At 35.1% G+C, this 13,861-nt stretch overlaps 3 protein-coding genes across 12 annotated transcripts; 1 reads left to right on the top strand and 2 right to left on the bottom strand.

The window, feature by feature from the left end:
* Positions 1 to 27: 27 nt before the first annotated feature.
* Positions 28 to 6,530, bottom strand: LOC124187221 (baculoviral IAP repeat-containing protein 7-like). 3 transcript variants are annotated; one of them, XM_046579611.1, is made up of 8 exons: positions 5,215 to 6,530; positions 4,978 to 5,098; positions 3,391 to 3,552; positions 3,063 to 3,241; positions 1,823 to 1,963; positions 1,304 to 1,446; positions 963 to 1,219; positions 28 to 852 (listed from the first exon to the last, which is right to left on the bottom strand). In XM_046579611.1, exons 1-8 carry the CDS (start codon positions 5,707 to 5,709, stop codon positions 662 to 664), a joined length of 1,689 nt encoding a protein of 562 aa, XP_046435567.1. In that variant the 5' UTR covers positions 5,710 to 6,530; the 3' UTR covers positions 28 to 661. The 3 variants fall into 3 exon arrangements, with proteins under 3 accessions (XP_046435567.1, XP_046435566.1, XP_046435565.1); XM_046579610.1 differs by having other exon boundaries at positions 3,391 to 3,597; positions 5,215 to 6,529; XM_046579609.1 differs by having other exon boundaries at positions 3,391 to 3,600; positions 5,215 to 6,527.
* A 562-nt stretch (positions 6,531 to 7,092) lies between these two features.
* On the top strand, positions 7,093 to 13,317 carry LOC124187233 (MIP18 family protein galla-1). Of its 8 annotated transcripts, none has more exons than XR_006871801.1 (6): positions 7,094 to 7,450; positions 7,667 to 7,930; positions 8,412 to 8,517; positions 9,007 to 9,181; positions 11,572 to 12,615; positions 12,717 to 13,317. XR_006871801.1 is itself a non-coding variant. In XM_046579639.1 (4 exons), exons 1-3 carry the CDS (start codon positions 7,294 to 7,296, stop codon positions 8,507 to 8,509), a joined length of 519 nt encoding a protein of 172 aa, XP_046435595.1. In that variant the 5' UTR covers positions 7,093 to 7,293; the 3' UTR covers positions 8,510 to 8,517; positions 9,968 to 10,135. The 8 variants fall into 8 exon arrangements, 2 of the variants coding, with proteins under 2 accessions (XP_046435595.1, XP_046435594.1); XR_006871798.1 differs by having other exon boundaries at positions 11,572 to 13,006; positions 13,089 to 13,317; XR_006871800.1 differs by lacking the exon at positions 11,572 to 12,615.
* Positions 8,812 to 12,816, bottom strand: LOC124187061. The gene is made up of 14 exons (XM_046579309.1): positions 12,709 to 12,816; positions 12,527 to 12,632; positions 12,169 to 12,411; positions 11,869 to 12,090; positions 11,542 to 11,735; positions 11,324 to 11,453; positions 11,137 to 11,226; positions 10,939 to 11,039; positions 10,148 to 10,282; positions 9,929 to 10,086; positions 9,618 to 9,834; positions 9,272 to 9,431; positions 9,028 to 9,185; positions 8,812 to 8,835 (listed from the first exon to the last, which is right to left on the bottom strand). Exons 1-14 carry the CDS (start codon positions 12,754 to 12,756, stop codon positions 8,812 to 8,814), a joined length of 1,986 nt encoding a protein of 661 aa, XP_046435265.1. The 5' UTR covers positions 12,757 to 12,816.
* Positions 13,318 to 13,861: the final 544 nt, after the last annotated feature.

Here is a 13,861-nt window from a genome sequence, read left to right as displayed (position 1 = left end):
ATAATTTCGGAATGAATCGTTGATGAATAATGTTCATAGTTTATTTAGCCCATATAGCTCGATTTAACATTTAATAGTATAATTATATCTGTATAGTATTTTATTCAACAAAATAAATTAGTATGTAAAGATCTCGGAAAAAAATAAATAGTGCAATCTCAGTTGATTATATTATGATAAAGTAGTATATATCAACATGTCTTCTTACAACTATGGAACAGCTTTTGATATTTCTTAGTATACATTTTAGACGATTTAGGTTGAACAATTGCATGATCAGTGTTCCAAATGTTCGTGTAAATTAGCTACCTTCTATAACTTTGTTAACATCAACGTCAAATGGTTGCTTGCAAATATTTCAATTTGTCGAGAATAATATTGGAAACTATGATTTACCGACGACTAGGATCTATAAGTACTTACATTTCAGTAAATAAAAATTATGATGATCACCATCATACAGATTTGATCCGAAGTATAGAAAATAATTTGCAAAAAAAAAAAAAAAAAAACATTCATTTTTCTATAATAAATTCACATTTTTTTACTTTGGTTATTTTGGTTGGTGCTATGAAAAAATTGGCTCAAAAACAGCAATAATAAGAAGTAAAATATACAATTTCGTTAGGTGTTTGGTATATCACCAATAATATCATGGAAATTATGCTAAGAATGTCCGGACTGTGGCTCGAATTTCTTGACGACACATTGGACAATGTTTCAAAGACGGGGCACAATGAACACACGTTGACAAATGTCCACACGGTAGAAAAACTACTGCCACCTCTTTGTCCATACAGATTTTACACAATCGAGCTTCTTTTAGTCTTCTATTCTCTTCCTCCAGGGAAACTGAAGAGTAAAAACAGCAGATCAGTTGGAAGATAATTTCGAAGGTTTCGTGAAGATAATAGAAATTATAACTGGAAAAAAAATTTACTAAGCACGCTTCAATGCATTACCTGTACAACTTTCGCTAGATTCACGTTTTTTGATTTCCACAGAACTCTCGTTTCCATCCACCGTTCCCGTGCATTTGGAATTCATGACTTTATCTTCACCCCGATCAACACCTTGTGGCATATTTTCTTGCACTCTATGCTCTCCACTGAATTGCTCCCCGTTGCTATCCGAATCATTCAATGTTCTTGATGCTATGACTTGGTTTAATAGATTAGTCAATTCTGCTGATGGCGACTCTGGAGTATGATTGTCAGACCTGAAGACGAACATGAAATGTTTCAATTTAACCAATATCTGATGGAATGTCTCTTTTATGACAGAATATAATTTGTCAACTCACCTGCCGCCATCTTCTCTGAACTGCACATGAAGCGCATCTTCGATAAGCTGATCGGCGTTCGTGAATGGGATACCTGTTTGTTCAATTCTTTGTCTAAGCGCTGCTTTGACTCTTCCAACGTGTAAGCCAATTTCCAGTGCTGCCTACAATATTTAGGATAAATAAAATTTAGTTACAGTAATTTACGGTTGTTGTGGTCTAATCAATTAAAGATTCGTCCTAACACACAAGACAAGTGCTTTATGGAGAATCTAAGAGATTATGTGCTGAAAAGTCAAATGGTATGTTCATGGTTTTTCCCCGGATTGTACCTAATGTCCTGCCGGAATTGATAGCAGGCTGCTATAAATCTGTTGACGATTTTAATACTCCTGCCACTTCGTTATACGATTAATCTATTTACATACGGTTTGGTTTTTACTTTATTTAAAGTTTATTAGGAGGAAATTATATAGGAAATAGAAAGGATATAGAAATTATATAGGAATTGCGGTACTTTATACAATTTCATGCAATTACCAATGCAGGAGCTGTGTTGAGTAACTCTTCAATCTCAGCTTCGGTGACGCTGCGTATGTTTGGCGGGGTAACCGTTGATAGCGAGGGTGGATGAGTTTCTCTTACGTCACCGGATCCATTGTCTGCCACTCCAGCAAATATCTGCGAAGATTCAAAAAATACGTTATATCACGAAAGGTTGCAACACAAATCAGAAAGCCCAGCAGCATGGCGATGGAAGATTTCTCGAAAATTTAAATTGTGCGAGTAAATGGCTAAAAACGTGGGTGAATTTTGGGAATTTATATCTGAAGAACCAGTCATTTAATTCGAGAGTTTGTTTTATTCTAAAGTACACGGATCGAGCTTCATTTAGATCTTTTTTTTTTATTGGAATCAATTGATAGGAAGCATTGTTATTGGCAGTAAAGTCGACTATTTCACTCGGTAACATGTTTTGCAGTAAACACGATATCTCAAAAACAGTTTAATCAAATTTACTTTAAATTTGAAGATAAGATTTTTGAAAAATTGAACCTCTTTTCTATGACCCTACTTTTTATTAAATTATCACACATTCATTGTTAAGTACATAAAAAAATCGAAGTTCTACCTCAAGTGTCACCATTTTCATCTAAATAAAATACAAAAATTCGGAATGAGGCAAAGAGCAAAAAAACTATCCATGAATACTGTTTCCAAATTTAAAGTAAATTGTTTAAGCCCTTTTTGGGATATCGTGGGCAAGCCAAAACGTGTCACTGAGTGAAATGATTGATGTTATAGTCAATAATAACAATGTTTCAACAAACAACAAATAAAATTTAACCAATAACTATCAATTTATTATAATAAATATGAGAATATGTAAATGACGCTTGATGTACATACATACTTGTAAATGAAATAAACCTCCATAGGATTGAATAATTGATTGTAGATATAAATTCTCTAAATACATCCAATTTTTCAACTGTCTATTGGTATATACCCGTTTAAGAATTGATTTCTCAATTTGGTTAGTTTGACAATTACATATTATGGTACTGACACCAAAAGATATCCAAGAATCTACATTAAATCTTTGTACACTCATACAAGCATGTGCGCAGTTTAAATATCAAACTTTTTAGAAATTTCTTGATACTTGTCTGCAAATTGGAAATCCCTTAAATTTCTACACTTTTTGGATTGCTGGACGCTCTGCTAAGGAACTGCTATTGGTCATTTGAAGATAATGTATAACATGATTGTAGCGCACCGAAGGATCTAGAGGCGGTCGATTGTCTATACAATGTTTGATGAATTCTTGTCCTCTAACTAGAGCGACGAATCCACATTTTGGAAACCATTTGGCATGCTCGGTCCATGCGTCATCCGTTGCTTCCCAATTACGCAATCCTCCATCACAGTAGAAACACCTGACTTGGTCCTCAACCCCTATTATACATATTGAATGTGAAGATTTGCAGATCAAAATGATCAATGTCCCAAACTTTTCATTCAAACAGTTGCAAGAATTCGTTGAGATTGATTTTTGATATCTCGACAACCATTATCGTCTTTGAATAATTTGTTAAAAAACTTACCGACGTAGTAGAAACCTGCATCAGCCAACATTTCGGGGGTTTGTCTCAGGCTTTCAGGCCATCCTTGATATGTTCGTAATCTACCTTCATAGGTGGCATGTTTGGGTTGTCGAGGCGCGGTGTGCGCTTGAATTCCAAGCTCCGTTAAGTCTGACTCTGTCCCTGAAGTCAATTTCACATTACCCAACTCCACGTTCTCTGTAGATACTACTAATCAAAGAAAAGAGTTCAGTAAATAATCTTGTCTAGAAATAGCGTTGGAATCATATCTCAAGATTTTCTCTGGTTTAACTTTTTACACCATTTTATTGGCAGATATTTTTCACTCTATTTCTTGTTAGTTTACACTTTACTTCATATTTGATGCACAAGTCTTTCTTGCAATATTATCGAAGAAAATTTACAGTTCTATTCGCTTTAAATTTATTTTTATCAAATTACCTGCACCCATTTTACTGTTTGTTTGTAAAATAATCGCCAAACTTAATGCCTATACTATACGTTCATGACATTGCCAGAACAGTTATTATTAACTTTTGTATTGCAAAACTAGATTGAATAATAAATAGATGGTGGTCCCAGTGTCACCCCACTTAGTTAAGTGCAAAATATTATCAATTTAGGCAACTGTGTTGTAAATGTAATGATATTGTTGAGCACTTTCTTAAAAGGGGCGCTAACCCAGAATAATACGTGACCAGAATATTTTTTCATTAATAATTCCTGAGTTACAGATTCTGAAGTGTTGAAAGAAAAACATGTTATTAGCCAACCCCTAGCATAAAATTGAAAAAACAAAATGGCGAGGCTTTATTTTGTTAAATCAAAGAATCAGAGAATCATTCATATTTTCGTTTGACTGTTCCATATTAAATCATCCGTCTGAATTATGATTTTTGTTGTGAAATGCAGTTTTTTTTAGGGTTATTGAACTGTTTATCGAGCTACATATGTGTGATTTTTTTGAGGACATCAATTGTGTCTGAACAACAGTTTTGCAAGTTTTTAATTTTGACATGAAGTATTTTTTTTAAATTTGAAATTATTCTCAACCTTTTTTCCTGCAAGTATATTTTGCGATTGGAAAATATTGAATTTGAATGTTTTTGATACAATTATCATAATAGAAAGGAAGTTTTTGAGAATGCGGAAATGAAAGTCTCTCAAATTAATCAGATATTGTTATTAAAACTAGTAGTATATGTAAAAAAAAGTCTCATGGTTAATTAAACTGAGCTAAAATACTCTATACGTGTTTCATATGTTTTCTGATTCACCTTGTGGTAAAATTGATGAAAAAGTGTCACCGATACTACTTGCATTTAGCAGATCTCTGCACTATTCTTGATATTTCATTGTTTTAAGTTTTCGACCATTCATACAACGCTGTTGCGAATGTAAATATTACCAAAAAAAAAATCTAGTCCAAGTTACCATTTGATTGAAAACGCAAGGACAAGTAATCAAACGCGAGGAAAATAATCGGCTACAAGCCCTGCAGACATAATTGATTGGAAAAAAAAGAGGTGGTTTTTCTACCCTGCTGATAAAGTTAGAAAACCCGGCAAATCGATAAGAATGATTTACATTCATTATTTTCTCTATGTAGGTAGAAATCACAGGTTGGGAAGTGAATTCTGTGCTCTCTGTCAGGTTCGTCGCCAGATTCCCACTTCATGATAATACCACGGCAAAATGCACACTCCACCTAGAAAAAAAAAAGGATATCAATAAACTATACACTCATATAAGTTATATTTCAATTATGATAATCCAAAAATAAAAGAAACGAGCAAACCATTGAATGTTCTAGCATTTTCCTACCATGTCGGCTTCTTGAAGGTAATAAAATCCTGCTTTGGCAAGGCTTTCTGGTGACACGATCATTGGCACAGGCCAATTGACGAACGATCTCAGTCTCTGAGCCTCGGTTCTGTACTCTGCTCTCGGTTCCTGGCTTCTTCTTACGGCTGCAGATACGGCTGGTATCGGGTTACGGTTGTTCGGCTGCTGCCGAGAGACTGATGACGACGATGATGACGAGGAGGAGGATAGAGGATTTGGCGATGAGACTAATGGTACGTTGCAAGTGCTAGATGGATTCAGAACAAAGGGACAATTCGGATCGAGCTGACGGTGGCGAGCCATCACCTGGTCCCCATAATTCCATTCGGTTATTTTGCCACCACATAAAAAACATTGAACCTCAAGGCTCCGACCCGTATAGTAAAATCCGGCCCTGGCAATGCGGTTGCAGTCGACCGCCGCGTTCGACGGCCAGTCCGAAAACGTTCTTAACCTGTTTTCCTCGACGTTCATTTTTAGGTGGATGATATTGAACGCGTTGATGATATTGCGTATCACGACTGGCAGCGAGTAAGCAATTTTTATCAAAACACCGAACGTCTACCGGGTCCCTGAAGTTCTTTTGTGAAACATGATGTTTGACATTTCTGCTTTGACGGTTCTCCGCTGCAGCTGTGTTTATGTGTGCGTGTGTGCAGATGTGTTATCACATATGCCTTGTGCTCTTCACTCGATTCGACGTAACCTAACCTAGATCCGACGAATATGCAAGCTTCTCCGTCTTTTGAATGTACAGCATTGGTATTGGACAAACGGGTTCAACCTTCTATGAAATTTTTCTTATAAAATTTAAAATTGAGATTACACCGTTGAATAAACGCGTCGTTAAAGAATATTTTAATTTCTCTGTTTAACCTTCGAGATTAGAACGCATTTTTAAATTCCTACCCTGCGGTCATAATGGTCGCGGCTCACACAATGGGTGGAAATTTTTTTCCATGCTATCCGTGCTGCATTACATCTTCTGATAGAAATCATGTGTAGCATGATTCGTCATACGGTGTTGACGAGAATGAACGAGAAATTACTGTAGCGCTAATTGCTAGGAAAGAGAAGAAAAGAAATTATAAACTTTATGTAACACGTCGAGCTAAATTGATGAAATGTGATCGATTTTTTACATCCTATTTGGATCAAAGTTGGTCTTTAGTAACGAGCCGCTGTTTGTGGGATTCGAATATACTTGCGAATAAACAATGAAATTGAATATTTGCGAGGCCAAATAATATTCCTAACTTGATTTATTTGTTTAATAAAATACGTAATCATGTTCGCTATCTTATGTTTCCACCGAGGGTTCAAATCTGGTCCGACTCGGATTGGGATTGGGTGAAATGAGCGCTAACTACGTTGAATTCACCTGAACCTGAACCCATACCCAATTGAACTCAGGGTGCGTCCCGATTTGTTATTAGCTCCTAGTGCTGTCAGGTGCTGTCAACAATTTTTGTCTCTTTTGCACTGCCGGGTTCGTGATTAGCTCTGCCTCTCAGCTAGGGAGTTTTTTGCATTGCCAGTTAAGTTTGGAACGTACCCTAATAAGGGTGTTGTTGCATGGTAACGACGGATCGACAGATCGGGATGACAACGGATCGCAATGAATAAAATTTCACAGATTCCGAATTTCGTTGACAGCATTCCGTCATGTTTTGACGGAATTAACATTTTATCGAACTTCGTGAAAACTCTGCCGCTGCCGACACATTTTTACGGGCAATTTTTCGCTACCGCGCTGCTTGCTGCAGCGGTATTTTGCTCCCCGTGAACATTGGGTCTAGTTCGGTCATGGGGCCTCTCTGGAAACTTACTTGAAGTCAATCTATGTGAATATACAGTTCGTGACTCGAAGTTAATCAGTGCAGCTGAGTGCGACCAGTGTTGATAGTTCATGATAGCTCGAGTAGTTTTGGATGATTTGGACCACTTGGACTTTGGAAATCTGTACACACCGCTCGAAATTGGTTTGATTTCGTAACAGTACATATACCTATATGTGTTAATTTTTTTTTATTTTTTGTTGGTACGTGAAAAATAAGTATGTTATCGTTTTTTCGTAAATTGTCGTTATCGGACAAAGTTAAGGAAGGCATACTGCCGTACGGAGTTATGGCCACCCCAGAAGATCTTTTGAAAGCTAAAAACCAGAGCAATTTATTATTGAAGGATGAAAATGAGCTGAGGGAAACTATTTATGGTTTGTGATTTTGCCCAAATCATCGAATAATATATAAGTTGTAACCTTGAATTATAATTATAAAATATTTCCCTAAGTTCTGCGTAATCTGTGATCAAATCTCTCTTCTAACCTCTAATCTACTATTGTCATTTATCCGTTGTTTTATCATAAATTTTTTCAACGTTATTCTTTTATTATTGCTTTCGTTTTTCAATTCATGTCAAATGTTTCTAGATTTGCTCCGAACAATAAAAGACCCCGAAAAACCCCAAACCCTTGAAGAACTGGATGTTGTGTATGAGGATTGCGTCTACATAAATAAACCGACAACAAAAGGTGTTTCAGTGATTCGAATTGAGTTTAACCCAACAGTACCACACTGTTCCTTAGCTACGCTCATCGGTCTCTGTATCCGTGTTAAATTAGAACGTCACTTAATCGCTTCGTTCAAACTGGATATCTATATCAAGGAAGGGGCTCATGCAACAGAAGATGAAAGTAATGCTCTCTGTTTACTCAATCTATGTTTTAAAACAGTTTTTTCTAAGTTTTCAGATGAAAACTAGTGTGTATTAGAATTTTCTTTAATTTTTGCTGACACGAATTTGGACAACTTTCAGGAAAACCTTTATTTTTTCTTCGTTTTTTTTGTTTTCATTGAAAATTAAAGGTGTTAAATAATTCTTCTATTTACTTTTTAAATTTTGCGGAGTAGAAACTGAGACATTCAATTTATTATAAAAATGCAGAAAAAATTGGAAAAAAATCAGGAAGCTCTTTAAATTTCTTTGAGTAAAATGTCACTTTTGTCAGAGTAGCGCGGTTTTCATCACAAAAAAGTGACATTTCACTCCCCAAAATTTAGAGAGTAGATGTTGATGGCTGTCCATTAATAAACAGATAACGATATGGTTATTTTTTAATGGAAGTGTGTAATTTCTTTTTCATATGTCGTAACTACTTGGTGATGTGATTTTAGTTAACAAACAAATAAACGACAAAGAACGAATCGCCGCTGCAATGGAAAACCCTAACTTGAGAGATCTTGTTGAGAAGTGTATTCAAGAGGAAGAATGACCTGATTTGTAAGTTATTAATATGTTGGGAAAAATTAATTCACATTTATCCATAAAATTTTTGTACATATGTATACATATATTTTGAAAAGCAAATCCGCATTTCAACTTTTTTTAAAATATCAAGTTACTGTTTTGTAGTATAAAAATTATTAGGTCGTATCTTGGGAAATGAACAAGTAGTTAATGGCAAGAAATTATATCCATAAAGAACTCGAACTCTTGAGCAGCACAAATTCTTCTCAAACAATCTGTAATACAATCTTGTCAATCTGGTTCTTTGATTAATCCTGTAACATACATTTACTTCGTATAGGTCGATCTGACCTGTAATGAGAAAAGAATTAAATCGTATCAAGTAATTTTACACCGAAGAATTGCCAACTTTAAATAACATACTTTCGTTAAGTCTGATTCCTAGTTTATATCATAGTAATACTTACAGTTATCCAGTAATCTTGTAAATTGTATTTCACTGTTATGAATATTTTTGTCTAGAATTATATCGATTTTACATACCTGACTGGCTTTGCATTTGGAATGTCTTCCGCATGTATGCTGGGATGATTGTTGGGGATCTTTTGGTATGTTTGAAAATTCGATGTTCATCTCACAAAAATAGTTAATTCCTTCGATTGGTGAGAAAACTATTTCTTCATTCAAATCTTTCCAGGTAACTAGAATCAAATATGAAAATATTCAATCTTTGTTAGGTAAAATAGGTTCGAAGAAATCGTGTTCAAAGCTTATCTATGCTTCTTACCACAACCATCGTGCATATCAGTGTGGCACCATTTTTCATATATTTGATCAATTTCTTTTGCGCACTCGTTATCCTTAAAATCAATTGCATCTAAATTTCTGCCTTTTTTTAATTTTTCTGCTGCAAGTGGATTTCCCTCTTTTTTTACAGCACTTCTCACCTGAATCATACAACAAAATTACTAAATGTCTTGTTAAGTTCCGGTAATCTTTTTATTTCCAATTAAAAGTCAATCACACAGAGACCTGAGTTGATAGCACAAATTTGGAGACAATCAAAAATAACATTCGGAACAAACTACGTTGCGACATTTATATTTTTATTCTGAATACCACATCAATCTTACATGCTCGAAGTTGTCGCTACATTTGATATCTTTGGCAATTAAAACAACATGTCGCTCCAAAGTGTAGATCCAATCACTGATCATTCGGGAAACAAATTTCTTCACCTCAAACAAGTTTGTGGTATCTGTCACCTTTTTTACCATGAGTAACTGTTTGGCCAGTACTTTTTGGGGATCTCGTAATCCATGATTCTTCAAATATTTTAGGACCGATTTTCTAGACGCGTGAATAAGTTCAATTTAAATAATTTCAATGCTCATTTCACATCCATGACAGCTGGAGCTTTTAGTAAGTTTTGCATATGTATCACCTGATTATTCGACGTGATGTAATTATGAAAATTGTACAGAGAAACCCGATGATGTCAATGTTGTTTACTGGTATGACATTCAGTAAATTTAATATTACTGAAAACGAAGATGGGCTGTTCACAAACCTGGCCAGAAGCACCATCAAAGTATCTTTGATCTGTGGAAAATATGTAGTAATTGTATACAATTAAACAGCATTTAGAATATTTTAGTACTACCTTGTTATCATGAAGAGTTGAAATGGAACCGTAATTATTTTTAATTGTCTGTTTAATGCTTTCCAGTTGTAAAACTATTTCTTTTATTCCCAATCTAGCAAGATCATCTATATTCGAGAATTCTTCTCGTACTGTCTAAAACATATTGACATATGTTATTACTCACAGTACGCAAAAATAATTTGAATTGAATTAACGATTCCATTTATATATTCGAACCTCGCGACAATTTTCTTTATTTTTTTTCTTCTTTGAAGGCAATGCCTTTTTGAATTTCGTCCTCTTATGTACAATCAGATGTTTCTTTTTGACACCTATCATAGAATCCGAGAACGATCAAACATTTCAATTGATAAGGAGTGACCGGAAGGATAACTAATAATAATAAATATTAGAAATTCTCAAATTACCGCAAATATTTTCACATGTTGAAAGTATGGATTCTGGGCTTGTTGCACTAACTTTACCACATTCAAAAGTAATTGCAGAAATTTCTGTATGTGTTAAGTTGAAACTACTGAACACCTTGTAAAAATCATCTATGTGTGGTTCGTTCGTTATCTTCTGCGACAAGATCATTTCAAGTTTTTCTTGATCTTCATTAACTATTTTCTCTATAGTCAATGGGATTCCGGAACCTACAATATTTGCGACAAATAATCTAAATGAACTAAACATGACAAATTCGTTGAGAAATAAAAATGCCTCTGGAGTAATTTCATCTGGTCAAATGAAAATATATGTCTTTCAAAAACAACGAGTAATAAATTACTGCTTCAAAAGAATTATACCCATAGCAAAGGTATCCCTAATTTCTTACCACGTGGTTTATTCTTTCTTTTCAATGTCTTTTTCACGCACGTCTTTTTTTTGTCAACACGATCATGATACGCTGAAAACAGATAAGCAAAGAGGAAGGTTGAAAACGTTTTCTCTCAAGAAAAATATGATACAACAATACATAAACGACGCATTATTCTTCAACTCACCTCTTCGTGTTCTACAACGTTTCATCTTTGAATTATATCTGTATTGAGACACAGATTGTGCTGCTTTTAGAAACGGATTTTGATCTACAGCTTGCATAAGAACAAGTGTTATCATTACTCCCAAAAAGTTACAAACACACACATTTAGTGGTGAATATTATTGTTGTAATTTGCATATTATACTCACGAACAGAAACTCTGAGTACTGTTGTTTCTGAATCAATATCATTAACATTTGTTAGATTTATGAGTTGTGACGGTGTCATTTCAACGTTTGAGTCTAAACGCGACGAATTTGTTTCATGCAGCTGGTTCAACTAACGATTAAGGAATAAAAACATCACGACCGAGACTGACTGTTTTCTGATAATCAAAAGTTTTTTCTACATTCAATTAAATAATTACCAGAAACTCCGGAGGATATTCATATTTTAGCAAAGGTTGCGGCTCTGGTACTGGCGGAGGCGGTTCAACATCTTCAATGTCAAATAATTTGTAGATTACTGAATTTGGAAGGAAGCCAAACAATCGCAAATGCGGATGCTGTACTTCATCAGGTACAGCTTCTGGATATTCCGGGAATTTTTCAATACTGTAACCTGATTTCCATCGAAAAATATTAAAAAATACTAATGGTATTATGCGCATCGATATGACGATCTACATCAAATGTACGTCTAACGGTATTTAATAGCTATTGAGTAACTTCTGTATTTTGATCTCGATCCTTACCATAAAACATTTTGAATATTCCAGGTTTGTTGTAATATCTTTTCACAGTTTTGTACTTTTCAACCATAGCCCAAACATCATATGGCGGTACTTCTGTGCTTGTTTTATTCGATCTTCCCAATATATCATCGAGATATTTTTCCCAGGCTTCTTGATTCATGAGCGACTTTCCTGTCACTAATTTCACCGCCTTTATTTCACCTTTCTCTATACTAATTACATCTGAAATTCAAATTAAGCTAATAATCTCACATCATTTGACATGTAAATCGCCATCATATGAACAAGGTTTCCTCATACCCTGATCTCTACGTCGTAGCTGAGCACACATTTGTCCCTGGATCATTAATTCCAAGCGAGGTGCGTCACCGTCACTGATGTCCAATGATCCAAGGGGTGCGCTGCTAACAGGATGTAACAAAAATTCTCGATCTACGATACTTTCATAGACTCTGTAGTCTTTGTTCTCAGGTATCATCTCTTCTTCATTTTCTTCAGGTATTCCGTTCATCAGTATTCGAGCTCTGTATTTTGGGGACAGATCTGCCCAATGAAATATACTTCAGTAACGATTCATAAATGGTTTGAAAACGAACTAGAATATAAACTCTTGATATCTGTGTTTTGTTTTTTCTAGTACAGAGTAATGCATTCTTACAATGACAATACGAAATTCTGTACAAGTGTCTCCCAGCGCCAAAGACGATATCTCCTCGCTGAGAGGAGAAAGCAATGCTGTTAGCACATGTGTTTATTTCTAATACCTGAAAGTTGAACAACCATCTCATATTGATGTTACATACGCATTCAATTACTCATGCTTGAATTTTGGACTCTTACTTTAATAGGTATATTCTGGTGGTCCCAGAGACGTATCGTGTTGTCCATAGAGGACGTTGCACAGATTTGGAGGGACTCTGAAGCTGCTATGTCCACTATCAAATCTGTATGATCTTTCGTCGAATGATGATCTACTCGAACTAACAGATAATTTAATGTAAAGTCATTTGTGCAGTTTGAACATTGACAATCAGGTACCTGATTCCACCATGTCGTACATGAATAATTGATGCATTGGAGTCAGAGGACTGCTACTCGCCATGCAAATTACTGATCTGTAAAAATATTACACATACATGTGTGTAATTTTCAGAACGTTTTATATAAAAAGAATAATTTTTTTCTGGCCTCTAATCAGAGGTTTTTTGTCAAATTTAAAGTACAAGCAGTCAAGGCACGACTCACCCCATGCTAACAACGTGCGTTATCGGAACTGTATAATAAACCGAGTGTGCCAAGGCTAATGGAACTTCCAAGTCAGGAAATACTCGCCAAACTTTAACACTTTTGTCCGCTCCCACAGATACAACAAGCCGTGATATGGTCGATGACCATATTTTTGTTACTGGTCCATTGTGAGCCTACGATATGAAAATATAATTATCAAAATGACTACCACGGAATTATTTTCCAATATTTAATTTTGAAATATTCACCACGAATGTGCCTTCGTGTTTCCCACTTGGCTCATCGACATTTAAAATAGTCCCATTCTGTGTTCCCACGAAAATTAGGGTATATTTTGGGTAAATCACTCTTGGATCTAGAGACAATCGGTAAGAAATTTAGTGTCGTTTATACTGAGCCTGTTACTCTACCTGATGCGATAAATTACTTTGTGGTTGGCAATCGTATCCTCGAATTTCTTCGTAATATTCATATGCCGTGATACATGTTATAACATCTCTATCTGACACCCAAACATGTCTGCATAAAAGATACATTATTATCTGAATCAATGTTGAGAATTGTAATGCAAAGTGACATTTACTTGAATTCCATTGGATTCATTTGTGTATTGCTGACAAGAACCTCGCCAGTTTTTAATATGATTGTATATAATCTTTCTGTAATCAAAGGACACTACATTTTTAACGGTCGTCAAATTTTTCTAATGTATGTGGAGTGATTATTACCCACCTCTATTTCCACT

Source organism: Neodiprion fabricii, chromosome 7 (genome assembly GCF_021155785.1).
Source record: "Neodiprion fabricii isolate iyNeoFabr1 chromosome 7, iyNeoFabr1.1, whole genome shotgun sequence".
NCBI lineage: Eukaryota > Metazoa > Arthropoda > Insecta > Hymenoptera > Diprionidae > Neodiprion > Neodiprion fabricii.
Note: the sequence above shows the minus strand (reverse complement) of the source record. Positions and strands in the feature narration are given on the sequence as shown.

Coding starts and splice junctions, on each gene's coding strand:
- LOC124187221 (XM_046579609.1), bottom strand. CDS start 5,709: ATGAACGTCGAGGAAAACAGGTTAAGAACGTTTTCGGACTGGCCGTCG. Junction 1,220..1,303: donor TTCAGAGAAGATGGCGGCAG/GTGAGTTGACAA, acceptor GTTCGTCTTCAG/GTCTGACAATCATACTCCAG. Junction 853..962: donor ATCTAGCGAAAGTTGTACAG/GTAATGCATTGA, acceptor TTTACTCTTCAG/TTTCCCTGGAGGAAGAGAAT.
- LOC124187233 (XM_046579639.1), top strand. CDS start 7,294: ATGTTATCGTTTTTTCGTAAATTGTCGTTATCGGACAAAGTTAAGGAA. Junction 7,451..7,666: donor GCTGAGGGAAACTATTTATG/GTTTGTGATTTT, acceptor AAATGTTTCTAG/ATTTGCTCCGAACAATAAAA. Junction 7,931..8,411: donor TCATGCAACAGAAGATGAAA/GTAATGCTCTCT, acceptor ATGTGATTTTAG/TTAACAAACAAATAAACGAC.
- LOC124187061 (XM_046579309.1), bottom strand. CDS start 12,756: ATGGACAACACGATACGTCTCTGGGACCACCAGAATATACCTATTAAA. Junction 11,040..11,136: donor ACGTTGTAGAACACGAAGAG/GTGAGTTGAAGA, acceptor ATCTGTTTTCAG/CGTATCATGATCGTGTTGAC. Junction 8,836..9,027: donor CCAAATGCAAAGCCAGTCAG/GTATGTAAAATC, acceptor TTCTCATTACAG/GTCAGATCGACCTATACGAA.